The 19,772-nt window shown below is 41.8% G+C and overlaps 1 protein-coding gene across 2 annotated transcripts in view; it reads left to right on the top strand.

Moving 5' to 3' along the window:
• Positions 1-19,772, top strand: part of EFL1 (elongation factor like GTPase 1) — a 157,955-nt gene that overhangs the window by 114,497 nt on the left and 23,686 nt on the right. For both annotated transcript variants that reach the window (XM_045286370.1, XM_045286369.1), the window contains exons 16-17: positions 6,041-6,188; positions 15,376-16,346. In XM_045286370.1, coding sequence (XP_045142305.1) covers positions 6,041-6,188; positions 15,376-16,346 — 1,119 coding nt within the window. The remainder of the gene's footprint in view (positions 1-6,040; positions 6,189-15,375; positions 16,347-19,772) is intronic.

The raw sequence follows: 19,772 nt of genomic DNA, 5'->3' as shown, positions 1-19,772 counted from the left end.
TTTCCATAACCCTTCCTTCTTGTTTTCCTCTCCTTCCTTCCTTCCTTCTCACTTTTAACCTTCTCTGTGTGTGAGGGTAATCTAAAAGTATTGCTGTAAAATGACAGAAACCTTTATTAGACAAAGCTGTTAGAATGTGAAGTTCTTGTTTCTCAACAGAACTCCATTTAGGTCTGTTTGCTTGTGCGGGCTGACCTCTAGTCCTTCCCCAAAGAGAGCTGTGCTCTTCAGTGTCCACTAAGTCACTGAGGGACTCAAATCATGCTCCTTTGGTTGTAAGGAACATGAAGAAGTTTGAGGGGCAAGATTAGGGCCCTAAAGTGGATGGGTTAAGGTTTCCCAAGGAAATTCTCATAGAACAGCCCTATTACCCTCAAAGAAGGAGCAGGTGCATCGCCATGATAGGAAAAATTCCTCAACACACCTTTCCTGGCCTTTCGTCACCAATGAAGTATTCAGTTTTCTGAAATTTTTTTCTGTGATCAATGTTCTTTAAGAAAAATCTATCCAAATGTGGTGAAGAAAGCTGATGGTGCCCAGCTATCAAAAGATATAGCGTCTCGGGTCTTAAAGGCTTGAAGGTGAACAAGCAGCCATCTAGCTCAGAAGCATCAAAGCCCACATGGAAGAAGTACACCAGCCTGTGTGATCACGAGGTGCTGAAGGGATCAGGTATTAGGCATCAAAGAACAAAAAAACCATATCATTGTGAATGAGGGGGAATGCGGAGTGGGGACCCAAAGCCCGCCCATCTGTAGACAACTGGACATCCCCTTACAAAAGGGTCCCCGGGGAGGAGACGAGCCAGTCAGGGTGCAGTGTAGCAATGATGAAATATACAACTTTCCTCTAATTCCTAAATCCTTCCTCGCCACCCACCATCATGATTCCAATTCTACCTTACAAATCCGGCTAGACCAGAGGATGTACACTGGTACATATAGGAACTGGAAACACAGGGAATCCAGGACAGATGATCCCTTCAGGACCAGTGGTGAGAGTGGTGATACCAGAAGGGTGGAGGGAGGGTGGGATAGAAAGGGGGAAGGGATCTACATATAACCTCCTCCTGGGGCACGGACAACAGAAAAGTGAGTGAAGGGAGATGTCGGACAGTGTAAGATATGACAAAATAATAATTTATAAATTATCAAGGTTCATGAGGGAGGGGGAGCGGGGAGGGAGGGGGGTAAAATGAGCTGATGCCAGAGGCTTATGTGGAGAGCAAATATTTTGAGAATGATGAGGGTAATGAATGTACAAATGTGCTTTATACAATTGATGTATATATGGATTGTGATAAGAGTTGTCTGAGCCCCGAGTAAAATGATTAAAAAAAAATTTTAAGAGGCAAGTTCAACTATAGAAGTCTTTAGAGAAAAGGGAGCTCAATTGTAAAATTTGTTCTGAATCATCATATTAGTATTGAATGTATGCAGAATTCTGGAAATTTACATTGAAAAATTTAAATGGGCATCTATGTAATATTTCTTATTAGACCTCTTCAAGTTGACACAAGTTTGCTTGCTAAAATTGAAAGGTGACTTGAAGCACTTAATGAAGAAAGTGAAAAACTACAACCGTCTGTATGTAGTACGTCTGGCATTGCGCTGGAGTAGCACTTCTGACTTGGCTGACTCAGCCCTTCAGGAGCCCTGGCAGTCCCGTGCTTCAGCCTCAGTTCCAAACCCAGTACGAGCACTCGGGGGAGCATGCTGGGCTAGTGGGTTCAGTTGGAATGGCTCGGCGACCCATACCATAAACGCCTATATTCATCTATGTGAACATCTGTGCGAATGTTTCTGTTATATTAGAAAACATGCAAAAAAAGTAGAAATCATTTTTAAAACTGCTAAGAAAATGAAATTATTTTAAGCAATTTTTTATTTGCTAGCTGGTATACCATATACATAATCAGTTTACTTGTGATCTAGTTTACAATTGTGTTGACTTATCTAATGCTGCATAGCTAATTACCTGAAAACTCAATTGTTGAAAACAACAGGAGTGCGATTATTTTCCGTAACAGTCCTTTGGTCAGGAATCTGGGGGAGATTTAGCTTGGGGACACTTATGTGACTGCAACCAGATGTCAGCAGGGGCTGCCATCACCTGAAGGTCTAAGTGGACTTCTGAGATAGTCCGTTCATGGAAGCTCACAGGTTGGTGCTGGCTACCCACCTCTGGGCCTCTCCACAGAGGGTCCAGCAGCATAGCCTTGCCGACGCAGCTGGCTTCAGTCCAAGTTACCAAAGCAGATGCTCCGATTCCTTTGTGTTCTGGCCTTGGCTAGCACACCCCATCCCTTCTGTATTTTAATAGACACCCAGGCAGCACAGGCTTGCTGTGGGAGGTCTACACAGGAGTGTAACATTAGGAGACAAGGTGACGTTTGGAGTTGTTCAGAGCTCCGGATCTAGCGTCCATGTATTCTGACACGTGGTTTGAATGCCTGTCCTCACTAGCAAATACACCGTGCAGGTGTCACAGTCCAAGTGGAAGAAGTGCATCACTGGCTGCCTTTCTCAAGCATGTCCAGTTCAGAATCGCACTTACTAGGCACACAAAGGTTCTGACGAAGGTGTTATAAACATCTACTTTCCTGACTGCAGTCAGGTCTGTTGTTGCAGTACCTCACAGGGTAGAACCAATGGTTCAATGCCTGGCCACAGGAAGGTTGGCAGCTCAGACCTACCCAGAAGCACCTCAGAAGAAAGGTCACTGCTTTGAAAACCCAGTGACGTGCACGTCTACTCGGTATCCCATGCGATCACTGTGAGGTGGAATTGATGCCACAGCAATTGGGTTGGTGGTGGTAGGTAGTGGATTTTTTTTAAAGGTTTTTGACTTTATGACTTTAATAAACAATTCCTTTGGAAAGTTTTAAACCAGATTTAAGAAAGTCAACTTCCAAATGGCAAGAGGCATCATAGATGTCGCACACCAGTTACGCTCTTGGCTGTTAACCCAAACAGCAGCCCTTAGAGCCCCCAGCAATTCCACAGGAACAAGGTGAGGCTGAGTGCTTCCGGAAGGATGACAGTGGGGCAGTTCTCTATCCTACAGGGTCACCTTGATTCAGAACCAGCCAGACAGCAAGGGGCGAGGGAGGTTTACCGAAGAGGTGCTTATGTTGTTTTGGCCACAAAATGCCTCTCAATGGAAGCATTTGCAAACATCTTTCAAAATGCCTGCAGCTCTATTCAAACTTGTTTGGGGGGGAAAAAAACCTTGTTGTTGTTGCTATTGTTAAACTAAAGGGATAGGTTTAAGGGTGGGTTTTTTGTTTTGCTTTTTAAGTGTTTGCTAGGTCCTAATGGTGGCCTAGTGGTTATGCGTGAGCCAATATTGACTTGATGGCACTGAGAATACTGATGAACAGCCATTGTGTTTACTTTGTGATTTGGCTGATTGAGAGTGGACTAAAAAACTCACACACACACCCCCCACTGTTCTCCTATGCTTATGCTAGTATTATATCATCAGTCTGAGGTCTCTTTGCAAAGATCCTTTTAAGCCATGTTCCAGCTTTGTGGAGGTGAGATTAGCTAACATGAGAAACTATCTCTAACTCCATGTACCTGGGAGCAGGGACACTGCGATATGCTGACATCAAGTGAGGCTGCCTCTTTTTAAGCCCTGCTTGTGGTGGACTCGCACTCCCTGTCGGTGAGGCCCAGAGGTGGCTTGAAGTGTGAGGGTGCTAGCACCCAGTGATCTTTACATGAGAGTGAGTCTCAAGGAAGGCCATGTCATAAATACTACTTGTTCCTAGATTGGGGTTAAAACTGGGCAAGCCAATATATATATATATTATATATATATATATAAAATCTGTGATTCACCTTAGAGCCATCATTATTGCTTTGTTTATGTTATCTCTTACTTCTTTGGGGTATGTGCCTAGCAAAGAGACTATAACTCTCAATGGGAATAGAAAGCTTGCTCTTTTTCCCAAGAAGCAGCTGATGATTTTGAACTGTTGACCTTGTGATTAACAGCCCAATGCGTGACTTGCTATGCCACACAGGCTCCTTAGAAACACTCCTGTGATCTAAAACGTGAATAGGAATGGAAGTTGTAGCATTTTCTTCTGCACCCGCATCAATTTTTGTAGCCCATGAAAAAGACCGCTGCGCTGCCGCATCTCCCTGTGATTTCAGTTGTTTGCCTTGTTGAAAAGCAAGCGCTCATGGAGCTAGCACGTCTTTCCCTCCAAGACAGAAGCCCTGGCCTCCGAGTGATCAGGAGCAGGAAGCTTCCTCTGGCCTGCCTTCTGTGATCAGTAGCCGCTGAATCTGAACACAATTGAAAAAGCAGCCCAACCCAAGGTGTTGATGAGGATCTCCATCTGTAACCACAACGCCCATATCTCTAAAGAAAAGGCAATGATGTGCTAAAAGCACAAACAGAATGCAATGCGCAAAGCCCCTGTAACGCATGGGGTGAAATGGCGAGTTGGTTTGTGATAATGCTGACTAGATTTCTAAGCCAAAAGGCGCTTTCTTCTGGACTGCGCAGTTCTTTTCTTCCTAATACACGTGCTTGCCATGAAAGACTCCCACGTCCATTTCAGTTTTACTTTTCCTCCTCCTTTTTCTTTACACCATTCATTCCTTTATTTAGGTTTGAGGGATAAGGAATCTAGAGGTATTTTTTGTTTTTAAAGAAACGTGTATTTACACAGTCCATCTCAAGAAATGAAATCCACAGCAATTCTGACAAGCGACCCCACAATTCTGACAAATACTTTTGCAAAAGATTGTTTTGAAGACAGCTGACTCTGCAAAGCTGCCGTGCCATCGTTTCCTGCATCGTGCCCCTGCGTACTTTCACACATCGGAGGTTTGTACCAAACAACCCCGTGTGCTGGTGGTGCCGTGGTTTCAGCGGCGGTCCTCACTTCATGCATCTGTGGCACATTTTTGTCATTCACGCAGCTTTGAAACTTTTTTATAGTGCTATTCAAATAAACTATAGTATAGCAGAAGCATAAGTGTATTGGGGAATAGATAAAACTCTGTTTCACATGATTGTTCTAGTTTCTCTAGTGTATCTGAAACCCAGCTTGCAACCTCTCCGATATTGCCTACAGTTCCTTTTCATTGAATATGATAGTAAAGGCTTGTGCTTATTTTTGTACTATTCGGGAGAAAGAGGTGTGCTCCGTCTCTGTTATGTACATGTATACACTTGTAACAAGATTTGGGTGAATTCCCAAGTGTAACTGATGCCAGGAAACAAGGGTCTCGAGATGCCTGTCATTTTCAGCCGAAGACAGACCAGGTTGATTAGAGAAATTGTAAGTTTATCTTTGCAAACTTTGACAGAAGGAAACAAGGGATTGGCTACTTCCAGACTGCTTCAGAGACTGATTGAAAATCAAACAAATTATATACTTTATGCTATTATTATAATACATTAATATTATATTAATTCAAGGAATATTGAATGGCTTTGTTACAGTGGCAGGACTTCAACCTTGAGCAAAGGAAGCATGGATCTGAGGGCCAGGTGTCCTCGGGGGCCTGTTCCCCGCCCCCCCAGGCTCTATTGCTTATCTAAGTGGCCTTGCTTGCCCAGGTGTTTTGTGGTGTTTTGTTTGCCCAGACTTGTTACATGAGAACATCCTTACTGATCAAGTGTAAGAGGAATTTTTACTGCAAGGAGGAGCTGTTATATTTGGGATTTTAGCAAACAAATCTTAACAGACTAGATTCCAAACCCTGTTACATGTCCAGTATTTGATTAGCAGCAGACTTAATTGCTCTTTCATCTCCCTCTGTGGTACTCATGGTATTTGTGTTTGTGGAGGAGAGAGGGCAGCTTTGGGAGTATTGGTGTTAAGCATCACCGCATTTCTTTCTAGTTATCTGCACAAATAAATTACTAGAATAGGGTCTTTCTTCCCGTGTCTGCATTTTGTGGATAATCATTGTTTGAAGGGTTTATTCCACTGCCCTTCTCCCTGTGGTGGTCTTAGCCATTGCCTTTCAGTTGGACTAGTCATGTTTAACCAGTGTTTCATTTTCCTACCTAGGCGAAATGCCTCAGCTTGTCAAAGGAATGAAGCTGTTAAACCAAGCCGATCCCTGCGTCCAGATTTTAATCCAGGAAACGGGAGAGCATGTTTTAGTCACTGCAGGGGAAGTCCACCTTCAAAGATGCCTGGATGACTTAAAAGAAAGGTCAGATGATAAAGACAGACCTGGGGAAGGAATCGCTCCCAATCGGGGCTGTGGTGGCGTTTCTTGAGCCAGTTGACATGAGACTGGTGTGTTGTTGGAACAGAGTGAAATGCCCTCAACTCAAACATGACCTGTTAGTGGGTCATAGTCTCACTTCTAATAACTGATACCTGCTCTCAGTTCCTGCCCTTGGATAGTTTTGCATTGTTTGAGTCAAAAATGTGTTCATCTACGTGTGTTTTCCTTTAAGTATATGCACAGCATTGCAGCACGCCAGGGCAACCAGTGAAACATTTCGTTTTATGAATGTTAGACTGTGATGAAGAGGGAGGGACTTCTTTCCTTATTGGCTTGGTCTTCTCTAATGTAACCCTTCCAGAGCTCTTTTCTTCTCTGTGAAAGGAAAATGTGTCATAAAATGGACATCATAAATCACTCTTTGAAAATAGCCTCTTTACTTTTATATAAAAGGTCTTGTATGAGTATTGGAGCAATTAGGAAGATACAGAAGACTAAAAATAATCACTCAATCTCCATGCAGAGGTCACCACCTCTCTATCCACATGTAAAGCCCTCCAGACTAGTCTATGCATATCCAAATATGCACAGATTGTCGTACACCCCGCTGTAATTATTGGTTGATAGACACGTGTAGAAATGCTACTGCTAGCTTTAAAGGTATGCATATTTTAAGGCTTACATTCAATACTTCCCTCAAGAAAGACCTTTCCAATTTACATTATCGCTAGCAATAAGTATTGGAATGTGATTTCACCGGTCTAGAAGTCAAATCAACAATGGTCATTGTTAGTTTAGATTGCTGTACTTGCTGTGTTGTTGTTGGCTGCTGAGTCATGGCAACCCCTCTGTGCAGAGAAGAGCTGACTGCTTCGTAGGGTTTCCAGTCTTGACCTTTCTGAAGCAGACCTGCACAGGGAGGTCTTGTGAGACACCTCCGGATGGATGGGCTTGTAGGACCAGCTTCCCTGTACTTTTCTACTGTTGTGTGCCCTCGAGGCGATTCTGACTCACACCCCTCTCAGTTAGCCACCGAGTGCTGCGTGCCTCCACACCAACCCCAGAGCAGCCTCAGGGCTTCCTAGTGGTATTGAAATGGGGCGTTTGTCACGTGTTTACTAGCCATTGTTTTGTTTTTCCCCCAGTTAGTGAATTGCCCTGAAATGGCTCTTCTTTTAATTTCAAATTTTCTAGGATTATAATAATCATAGCAAAACCAATAATTATAAGGAATTAGCATAATTATATACAACATGCCAGTCACTGTGCTAAATCATATTTCTTTATTGGCTCATTTAATCTTACACAACAACCTAATAAAATTGCTAGTACTTGTGGTGGTAGAGTCCCTGGGTGGTACAAACCATAATGTGCTCAGCTGTTAACCAGAAGGATGGAGGTTTGAGGCCACCCAGAGATGCCTGGCTAAAAAGGTGGTGAATGGCTTAAACCATATAGATCACAGTTCCAGTCTGACACACATGTGATTACTAAGTGTTGTAATCAGTTCAACTGCAGTACTAGTATAACTACTAGTAGTATTAAAAGAATAAGCTCACCTGCTGCAAGTATCTGCATCCAGGTAGAATTTTTAAGAACTCTTGCCAGTTTGAGAAAGTTGTTTTTGTTATTTAATTTCAAAGAGTGCTATTGCTTATTCCTTCTTTAACTTTTATAGCATCAGGTATAAAGAGTGTAAAATTGGAAGGGTAGATCTTCCTTCTCTTTCACTTTTGTCACCACTGTTATGAACTTCTACAGGTTCTAATGTTAGAGAATAATATGAGGGGGCACGCTAGGCTAGCATCAAGCAACTTGCTCTGAGTTAGTGTACCCATTGGCGTCACCTGGGAAGGTTCTCTCTAGTCACAATAATTTTTTTTCCCCTGCAAAAGCAGTTTTGCATGAACCCCGTGTTTTTGTGATGGCCAATTTAAGAGAACAGTGTGTGGCTGTGACCAGAAACAGGGTGGTGTTTTATGTATGGGACATTTAAATGTGGTTTAAAAACCTGAAGGTATTGAATCCAGTGGTGTTGGTAAAAGGTCATTATATTCACACGCTTCGTTGTCATGTAGGAGTTTAGGGCTCCTTATAAACTGGGTACTAAATAGCTTGTCCTGGGACAAGAAATGTGGAAGACTTGAATGAACAATTTTACACAAGTGTATTTTAACTTGTAAAGGGAATGGACAAATTCTTAGGAAAGTCTGACCAAAGAGAAGTAGAAAGCCATGTAGTATCTACAGCTCAACAGAGTTCAGAGTTGTAATGACATTTGAAAAATCAGTTCATGTAAATTTACCAGGTTAGCAGAAAAAGAAGAAAGTAATCTCAATTGGTGAAAGCACTTGATAAAATTCTACATCCGTGCCGGAGCAGAACCCTTAGTGCACTAGTAGTGGAAGGGGATTTCCTTCATCTGATAGGGTCTTCAAAACAAATGGAGTATCAAGCAGGTACTTGCTTGGGAAACTTTTTAAGCCTTTTGTGATCAGGAATAAGATAATGGTGTGTCACTTTCAAAACTTCTATTTAATATTGTACTGGAAGACTTAGGGAAGAGAAAGTATAAAACAGATAAGAATTCAAAAGGAACAAAACTGTCATTATTTGCCAATGAAATGAGTGTGTACTAAAAGTTCAAGAAGTCTACAAGAACTGTTAGGATTGGTGAAAGTCAGCAAGGTTCCTAAATTTTCAAGATCAAGATAATAAACAAAATGAAAAGGTTACTATTTAAAGTCTTAACAAAATTATCAAATACTTAGGAATAGAAATGTACCCATCTTAATGGGGCCTCCGCAAAAACCATAAAGCATAAGAGGTATATGCTGTATGTTGTAAGGTAGTCAAGAGGTGCCAGAGACCAAATCAGTCGAATTAGAACAAACAGGCTTTATTCGGGAGAAAAACCCAGCCTGGGCGAAGTCCCACAGTCCACAATGTCCAGGCTGGGTGAGTCGCATTGCAGGCTACGGGGCTGCTGCTTATATGGACAGGTATGTCTGGGTTTCTGGAATGTAAGGTGTCTTCCTGGTTCAGGGTGTATTTGTGCCGGGTACAGATTGATGGGCAAGAACAAAGCGGGCACTGAGCCAAATGGGCCGTGCTGGGTGCAGAAGGGAGGGTCGAGAGCAGAGTGGGCACTGAGCCAAACGGGCCACGCAGGTGCCGGGTACAGAGCGGCAGGTCGAGAACAAAGCGGGTCATTAGCCAGCTCTGGTCAGCTCCGCAGGTGTGTGTGGGAGATTCAAGGCCACTTGCTGCTAGTTGTTTCAGCCAGCTCTGGTCAGCTCCGCATGGGTGGGGAAGACTCAAGGTTACTTGCTGCTAGAAGCCAGCCTGGTATTGATCTGGCCATACATATGTATTGTTTGAAAATGCAATATTATAATGATGTCAGTTCTCCCTTAACAGATTCAGTGCCATTTCAGTGCAAAACTGAATGTACTTATGTGTGGAGTTTAATAAGTTGAGCCTAAAGTTTATGTGGAAATGCAAAGAACCAGTGAGACATGTATAAAGAAGTAGAATAGGAGGCCTTCTTGTTAGATTGTAAATTAAAACCCTAAGGACTGTATGACATCGGCACAGCCCCTGATGGAGGTGCGAGTTTATGGTGCTGAACAGGTTTCACTGGGACTTCAGCTAAGGAGCTAAGGAGAGAAGCTTGGTGATTTACTTCCAAATATCAACCAACTAATCTAAAATATTAAAAAATCACTTCAAGTAAATAAGAAAAACAACTACTCACTAGAAAGTGAAACAAGGGCAGTTGACAAGCGTATTCCCAAAACCAGTAAATGTAAAAAAAGTATTCAGCTTATTAGTAATAATGACATGAAAATGAGAAAGTAATGCTCATTATATATACTCACCGAAGTCGTTGACAATTTTAAAAGTGTCAACACTAAGTAGTGGCCAAGATGTGGACTAGCAGGCCTTCACCCCTCACCCCCACAGCTGTTAGGAATGGGAACTGTTACAGCTCCAGAATACAGTTTGGTATTACCTGGTAAGACAGGCATTCTCCATGACTTAGCAGATCGACCCTCGATTCTGCTCTCCATAAACTCAACACGGCTAGGAAAATGCATCAAGAATATTTATCACGAAATTTTAATAGCCCAATACTGGAAACAACTGAATCAAATACATAGAAATTATGGTATATCAATTCAGTAGAATTCTATTGAATAATCATAATTGAGCAATGTATAACTATGTAAAACATGGATAAATCTCGCTGTGTAATTTCAGGCAAAAAAATAAATAAGCCATTTGAAAGACAGCCCCAGGTACATGTTTGAGCCTATTAATGCAAAGTTTAAAAAGCTGGCCAAACTGAACTTCAGTGATTACAACATGAGGATAGCGTTTACCTTCGTGGAATCACGAGGAGACATGATGGGGACTTTTAAGGACTGGCCATGTTTGCTTTTTGACTTGAGTGGTAGTTTACATGGATTTTGTGATAAGGCATAGATTAGTAGACTTTTATAAAACCAAACCCACTGCCATCTAGTTGATTCCAGCTCATAGTGACCCTAGGAAACAAAACCCATTGCCATTATGTCTCTGGTGATTCCTAGTGGGCCTACAGAACACTTTTATGAGAGTGGAAAAATCTCCCAGCAAGCTCCAGGCAGTTTTGAACTGCTGACCTTGTGGTAAGTATCCCAAAGTGTAACCACTACACTATCAGGGCTCCCAATGAATAAAGCTGCCCCACAGGGTTTCCAAGACTCAATCCTTATGAGAGCAGACACCACCACCACCCCCTATCCCCGGCATCTTTCTCCATTAGAGCAGCTGGTGAGTTTGGGCCATTGCAACACCGCGGTTTCTTCCACTGTTCTATATGACTGAGAAGTTTCACCACTCTACTTAGACAGGTAACAATGCTAGGGTATATTTTAGTGCATGGAAGAGATCTGGCCCTTTTATTATATGGGTTTGGTTTTTTTTTTTTAACCTTTCACACACACTTTCTGGAATGCATTTATACCTCAGTGGGAGACGGGGAAACCACCTGTTGTCTCTAGGCCAGGTAACTGTCAAGAGTTCTTCACATCCAGATATGGCAGGAAGCCACAGGAAATTGCCTTGCTGTAATCGGAGGCAACTGCTCTTTGTTAAAGTAATAACAAACTAGCTGTTGCCAGGATTTTAAAGAGCCTTTGGCTCTGAGGGGCTTGGTAGGTGTGACTGTCATACACAGGTCTCCACAGGATGGACTGGTTTTAATTAATTTTGTAAGTGACCACTATAGACCTCTTGGGAACCTCAGATAATTGAAGGACGAGAAGGGCCCACAACCAATTTTACGTTATTATACAACCAGATCCAAGGACAATGTCATAAATATTCTTATAGTTTTATAAATATTCTTACAGCTTGGCCATGTTTCTCTTGACGTTCTAAGTATATGAACACGTTATTTTTTAACAATGACAATTGAAAATACATTATTCAGTTTTTTTGGTAAGACTTTTTCCTTCCGGAAATCAAGTATGGGTATTGCATTTTATTAAATTTCAATTTACCAATTTTACATGAAAATGGTCTCCTAGATTACTTTATGTGCCCTTTTAATGTAATATATTATTCTAATGTATAGTCTAATACAAATCAGGTTCTATACTCATAGTAAACACATGATTTAATACTGCCTTGAATGCTTTCCTTTCATGTCCCTTTGAATTGGCCTTTTCAGTGTGGCATAAAGGCTGAGGGCATGGATTCTGGAGTCAGCCCTGGATTTGAATTCAGCTTCCCTACTTACTAGCCATGTGACTTTGAGGAAGTTATTTAACCTTTTTCACCTTGGTTTACCCGTCTTATGAAAAGAAGATGGTTATAGTAATTAAAGAGTAAACATGGATTTAATTTTCATTATTTGCAGTAATGCTCTGTAAACCCCTGATTAATAAATTCTGAGCTATTATCCCTAGAGCAGTGGTGCTCAACCTTCCTAATACCGCGACCCTTTCATATAGTCCCTCATGTTGTGGTGACCCCAACCATAAAATTATTTTCGTTGCTACTTCATAACTGTCATTTTGCTACTGTTATGAATTGGGCCACCCATGTGAAAGAGTTGTTCAACCCCCAAAGGAGTGGCGACCCACAGTTTGAGAACCGCAGCCCTAGAGGAAAATACAGAGGTTCTTGTGAGCCTCTGGTCACAACATTTTCATCAGATGATCAATACATAGCCTTATTGTATGTGTGTTTTTGTTTAATACATGAACTCCCTGGGTAGCATAGGACGTTGAGTGCTAACCTCCTAGCCAGAGGCTGGCTGACCGTGTGAACTCCCCAGGGCAGTGTAGAAGGCCGGCCTGACAGTGCGCCTCTTGGAAGCCTGTGAAGTAATTCTGCTCAGCCTTCACGGTGTCACCACAAGACAAACTGCCTGAGCGACAACTCGGGACATTGAGTGTCTATTGTTGATGGACTGATGTTGAACTCGCAGCCCACCAGCCTGACTGAAGCTTAAGTACCACACTCTTCCTCCCTGAGGCACAAAACACTCAAATAGGCTTTCAGCACTATACTTGAGCGCCCTTTTAACAGTGAGTCACCGGCGCAAAGCACCCAAAGTATGAAGAGTGTAGCACTACACAGACCAAGAAAGTAGCGCTTGCTTACACTATGAAAATTGAAACAAGAAGCCAGAGGGTTGCCCTGTCCAGCCTCAATTGGAAATGTGTGAGCCAGGCAGGTGATGATTCCCCACCACACATCTGCAGACCACCAGGAACAGAGGCTCTGCAGGTAGAGATTCGAGGGTTGCAAATACATTTTAAGGAGCAGGCAAATTCATAGTGTCGGGTACATAAATAAGTGATCATTTTATTTAAAAAGATGTAGCCATTATTTTTTCTTTGCTGTGCCATCTTAGCTTTTTACAATCGGGATTTACAAACCAAACCACAGTTAGGCTTGTGAGTACCCCCTTAGTGGGCTCTGGGTATGGAGAGAGTGGTGGGTCGGGTCGCTGCCTCTACCCTCCACGCTCCGCAGGAGTGTAGGGAGCACTGGAGCGGACAGTCTTTGAAAGGGAGTGAACTCATTTGCAAACCCAGACCCTTTTCTGGAAGTAATATTCCACAATAGTCTTATCTTCTATGTGTTACGGTATATTCAGGTTCTCTGTATCTTTGGAAATGAATTTTAAGAGCACGAGTTTCAGAAAATTATCCATTTTGTTGAGTTTTCAAATTTATCAAAAAGTATAAAATCTGATAAACCAGATCCCTGCCCTATATGCATGAAACAGAAAACAGAAACAAGTCCAGTGTCAAATATATAAATTTCAGTAGCTTATGATTTCAGGATTTACTTCACTTATTCCTTTTCCAAGAGAAATGCATTGTTCCTAGATCCTTGACTTTCATAATGAATATATACCACCACCACCCCACACACATATACATACATTATACATATGACAATCCACATAGCCAATAACAAATATAGGGAGACCGGACCAAAGCATTATTTTTACCTGGGAACAAGATTGACAGAAAATAAGAGGAAGTGAAAGATTGCATGGTTCAATTGTCATTGCAGTTCATCTGTGCCAATTTTCTAATTCTGCCATCTGTGAACTTACGCATTTAGGAAGGGTGTTCATGACCACATGAAACTAAACTTGGCATCATGTGGGAAAAGGGGCTCTCTGAACTTGATACCGGGCTAAGTAAAGCTCAGGACCTGTGCTGCCCAATATAGTAGAGACTAGTTTCATATGGCTGTTATAATAAAAATAATTGAAATTCAGTAAAATAGTTAACAGTTTCTCAAGCTCACAAAGCTCATTTCAGATGTCCAGTGGCTAAGGGTGGCTATGTAAACTTAAAATTAGTGCAAACTACAGTCATTATGTTAGTGACACTGCTCACTTTCACTTGCTCGTTGTCACATTTCATTGTGCAGGTAACGAACATCAACATCGCTATCATCACCCAGAGTTCTTTTGGAAAGTGCTGCACTAGGCTCACTGGCTTACGCTCCTCCTTATGATGAACCTCCTTACCAATGCCAAGTACAATGGGAAATGCAGACTATTTTCCCTGAAGTCCTGAGTCTGTTGTCTAGTTAGGGTCATAGTCAATTAGGCTTTTCCCCTGTGATCGCTTCAAGTTAGTAAATACTATTTCAAAGAATTTATGCATCCTATTAAAACATTAAGGAGCCCTGGTGGCATAGAGAGTTACATGTTGGGCTGCTAACTGCAGGGTAGGCAGTTTGAAACCACCAGCTGCTCCTTGGGAAAAGACGAAACTTTCTACTCCCATAAAGATTTAGTCTTGGAACGGGTGGGGGGTGGGCAATTGCAATGATCTACATATACCTCCCCACCCACCCACCCCACAGGGTGACAAGCAACAGAAACGTGGGTGAAGGGAGACAGCAGACAGTGTAAGATATGAAAATAATTATAATTTATCAAGGGTTCATGAGGGTGGGAGGGTGGGGAAGGGAAGGAAAAAATGAGCTGATACCAAGGGCTCAAATAGAAAAAATGTTTTGAGAAGGATGATGGCAACATATGTGTGAATGTGTGTGACACAATGGATGTATGGATTATTATAAGAGCTGTAAGCCCCTAATAAAATGATTATTAAAAATAGATTTAGTCTTGGAAACCCAGCAGAGCCACTTCTGCTCTGCCCTTTGTGCCACAAAGAGCCAAAATCAACTTATCAAACATTTGGAGTCTTGGTGGTACTGTTGGATAAGCATTGGACTGCTAATCATGAGGTTGGCAATTCAAACCCACCAAATGATCCACAGGCGAAAGATGAGGCTGGCTGCTCACATAAAGATTTATATATAGTCTATGAGACCCTTTATAGGCTCATAGTGAGTCAGAAATTGACTTGATAGCAGATTTTTTCATTAGAACGTTAGTTTTCCATTCAAAATATTCTTATCTAAATAAATGGTTCATTTATTTTGAGATTGAACAAAAGAATGAAAGCAGTCTTTTCAATCTGACATAAAAGCAATCTTTGTCACTACAATGTAAATTACAGATCTTTCATAATAAAATAATTTGTTTTTGTGCATTTGCTGACTATTCATTGTGTAATACTTTTACGCAAGAGTTATTTTGATTGTAACTTTATGTTTTTTCTCTTGGATTTGTCTGTAGGTTTGCAAAGATTCAAATTAGTGTATCTGAACCCATTATCCCATTCAGAGAAACGATCACAAAGCCCCCCAAAGTTGACATGGTCAATGAAGAAATAGGCAAACAACAAAAAGTTGCCGTCATACATCAAGCGAAAGAAGATCAAAGCAGAATCCCTGAAGGTGTCCAAGTTGACTCTGATGGGCTTATCACCATGTCAACCCCCAATAAACTTGCCACGCTCGGTGTGCGAGCCGTGCCCCTGCCCGAAGAGGTCACTCAGCTCCTGGAAGAAAACAGTGATGTGATCCGCTCGATGGAGCAGTTGGCATCGTCTTTGAGTGAGGACAGAAGTTCTCAGATGATTCACCAAAAGACCCAAGAGAAAATTTGGGAATTCAAAGGAAAACTAGAGCAACACCTAACAGGGAGAAAGTGGAGGAATACTGTGGACCAAATCTGGTCATTTGGGCCAAGAAAATGTGGACCCAACATACTAGTGAACAGAAGCGAAGATTTCCAGAACTCAGTGTGGCCAGACCCCGTCAGCAAAGCTTCAAAAGAAGCCTCTAAATACCGAGATTTGGGCAATCCGATCGTGAATGGCTTTCAGCTAGCAACTCTCGCTGGTCCCATGTGTGAGGAGCCTCTCATGGGTGTCTGCTTTGTTCTGGAAAAATGGGACTTAAGTAAATTTGAGGAACAAGGAACAAACGATAAGCAGAATCAAGAGCAAAGTGATGTGAAAGAGGGGCAGGGGGGCGCTGGAACTTGCTCTGGTGAAGGGGACCGTCAAGGGCTGCCAGGGGGCTGCTCTGAGATGAGGCCTGTCCCGCCAGGAGAAGCTGCGCTCCCTGACTGCTACGGCCCCTTTTCTGGACAGCTGATTGCCACCATGAAAGAAGCGTGCCGCTACGCACTGCTTGTGAAACCTCAGCGCCTGATGGCGGCTATGTACACGTGCGACATCATGGCCACTGGCGATGTGCTCGGTAAGGAAGGGAGGCAAGGAGGGAGGGATAGCTCAGTAAGAACTGCCTGAGACCAGTGATGTCGTCTCGGTCAGAAAACTTGAACTTGTTAAAGAAGGTTTGTTACGTCATCTAATGACTGAAGGGACTCAGATCTCAAAAGCCAAGGGCCTTAGTTATTAAAACCTAGTGGGGAAACATCCAAATACTATCGATCTTTTCTTTCGCAACCAATGGAATCTCTTCTGAAATGGAAAGGGTGGTGAATGTGGTTTAAACTTCCATCCTAACCTGCGTAGCCATTTTTTCTCAAGTGAGTAGCCGTGTCAGTCTGGGTACCCAGTCATTTGGAAAATGATCAAGGAGTTAGGCAGCATTCTTGTACTCTAACACAAAAGGGCTTTTGTGAATGCTGAGTCCCTTCTAAAGAAGAAAATTACTTGAGGTTTTATTCATTACTATTATATCAGACACTGCCTTCCAACCCCTAACCCCCTTTTTTCTCTCTGTGTGGGATGCAGCACACTCATGGACTCTCATGACACTTGGACCCCTGGAACATAGTACCAAGTTTGACTTTTGACAGATACTACGTCACTGAGAGTTATTTTCCTCACCTATTATAAGCAAAAAAAAAAAAAAAAGCCTTAACTTATTGGAGATGGTGAGGTTAAAATGGGAATACAAATAGAGTGCCCAGAGCAGTGCCTGGCACACAGTAGTTTTCTTGCCCTCGTGAACATGTGGAACTGTTGCAGTGTTCAAGGAGGGCATGAGGGGCACTGAGCATCGGGTGAGGGGGTAGACCGGAGGACTAAGTTCCTCTATCGATGGTTATTTCACATTCTTATTAGTAAGTTCTTTGGCTGATGAATTCTTAAAAGAAGAAAATTATGCATTTTTTCTCCCTAAAGAATTTAGGCTGACATCACACAAAGATCCAAAGACAAATTGATTGTCCACAGTCACATTAAAAAACCAACAAACCAGAGTTAAGTTAGAGATTTGGTTCCTAATACAACCTGTGAGAATTTCCAAATATGGTATATAACTCATAGTGTTTCTCAAACTCATTTCACGGTATCATTTGTGTGAATGTTAGGGAACCCACAGATGCAGTCTAGACCATTCCCAGATGTTATTCTTCACGCTCCTCACGAACTTCCTTGGTTTAAGAAAGTGAAATTAGTGTTGGAGTCCAGGAATCTTGAGTCGTTGGAAATCTTTAGGAAAGCCTTCAGAGCTCATTACCTTCCCTGACAGATGCTGTGTCACTTCTGGGATCAGGCAGTGACTTCCCAGTCTTGAACAAAGAGTTTTATCTCTGGACAGTTTCCAACCCTCTCTACTACCATCTGGACTGCTTCCATGCAGCACAATTTACATATGGGAAGAGAGCATTCATTCTCGACTCATATGTTTAGAGAAAGCTAAGGAATTTATTATCTTTTTATTACATTTTTCCTGGAGTTTTTTGAAGCCCCCAGTGTAAATATGATATTTTTGTTTTTATTTATTTATTTGTTTTCATGGTAGTATGCTCATCTCAGCCCCGCTTGGTGGTCCTGGTGGGGAGAGCCCAAGACCGAGAGCAGGGCCCAGCTTCATTGCTAACCAAGGCTTATCATTTTAGGGGAGCATGATTACCTTTTGTTTTTATTTTTAATGGTAAGAAAAAGAAGCCATCTTCTTACATTCAATCTATACATTTTCTCATTTGCACTTTTTTGTATGCTAGAAACATTCAACAATACACCAAATGTTTAAAGACATTAATGTCATTTATGTCTATATAACAGTCTCCTAATTATCAGTTTATCAACTAATTGGAAAAAGAAAAAAGCCTTGGTTGGTTTGATTTTGTGTAAATAAGCTCATATCCTCTCTAGATGTTTTCCTCATACTTTTGAAAATGGGAACTACTGGAAATTAGCAGAGGAATGTCTAGTCTACAGTTTATGGAGGACCCCTCTTTTTTTGTGTGTGCTAAATGTTAACAATAGTTACCTTTTATCTGTAATTTAGCAGTTATTTCACTATCCGTAACTCAAAAGGGCAATTTTTTTTAGCACTGTGAATATAAATCTGCTGCTGGAGACGTGGACTCTTGTTTTTAAAAGCCAGGTACTTGCTTATGGACTTCTCAGTCTCTTGAACTTTATTATTCTGTTGTATTTGTTATGGTGTGGTCACCATCCTCTGTACCGGAAGATGGTAGGGTTTTCTTGCTGTCTTTCTAACATTATACAATTTTCCTCAACTTCTAGGCATGCCTCATCCTTCTTTCGAAAGTCGTCTTTAGCACTGTTGTTTTGTTAGGGCCAGTTTATTCTGGTTTTTCATATCTGCATACATTAGTTGGTATCCCCATGGTCCATCCCTCTTCCCCTTCAAAAATCAGAATTATGAGACAGAAAGTCTCCTACATGACCCCACTGATTTATTTTGGAGCTATGATTATATTTGGAGGGGAGAAATATCACTTGTTTCTCTTATTAGGATCATTCGTGAATGATTATTTTTTCAATACATTATTGTATTGGGTGCTCTAACAGCTCTTATAACAATCCATACATCCATTGTATCAAACACATTTGTAAATATGTTGTATTTTCTTTCTACTTGAGCCTCTGGTGGCATCAACTCGTCATTTTTTCCCTCCCTCCCCTACTTTTCCACCCTCATGAACCCTTGATAATTTATAAAAAATTTTTTCATGTCTTACACTGACCGACATCTCTCTTCACCCACTTTTCTGTTGTTCGTCCCCCTGAGGGGCTGCGTGTTATATGTCGATCATTGCGATCAGTTACCCTTTTCTCCTCCACCTTTCCCCTTCCCTCATGGTATCACTACTCCTATTATTGTTCCTGAGAGGTTTATCTGTCCTGGATTCCGTGTGTTGAGAGCTGTTATCTGTACCAGTGTACATGCTCTGGTCTAGCAGGATTTGTAAGATAGAACTGGAGTCATGTTAGTGGGTGGTGGGCTTGGGGGTGGAGAAAGCATTAAAGAACTAGAGGAATGTTGTATGTTTCATTGGTGCTAACTGTACCCCTGGCTGGCTCATTCCTTCCTTCATTGCAACCCTTCAGTGAGGGATGTTCTATTGTCTACAGATGGGCTTTGGGTCTCCACTCCAGCACCCTAAATTGGCATCAGTATGATTATTTTGGGTCTTTGATGCTTGATACCTGATCTTGTCAATACCTCGTGTGTTAGACAGGGTTCTCTAGAGAGATAAAACCAAATTGCTGATAATTTAATATATTTATTTATAAAGCTAATTAGATATATAACGAGAAATGAACTGTTAAATCATATACAGATAAATATATAATACAAGAAATAAACAGTTAAATTAGAAAGCACTACAAATGGCTCAGTGCAACTCACGTCCCTGAGAGAAAGTTGAGAGACTAGCAGTGCTTCAAGTCTCTGTCTGCT

Source organism: Echinops telfairi, unplaced genomic scaffold (assembly GCF_000313985.2).
Source record: "Echinops telfairi isolate 266 unplaced genomic scaffold, ASM31398v2 ScPeMD7_7;HRSCAF=31, whole genome shotgun sequence".
Taxonomy (NCBI): domain Eukaryota; kingdom Metazoa; phylum Chordata; class Mammalia; order Afrosoricida; family Tenrecidae; genus Echinops; species Echinops telfairi.
This window is presented reverse-complemented; position numbering and strand designations above follow the sequence as displayed.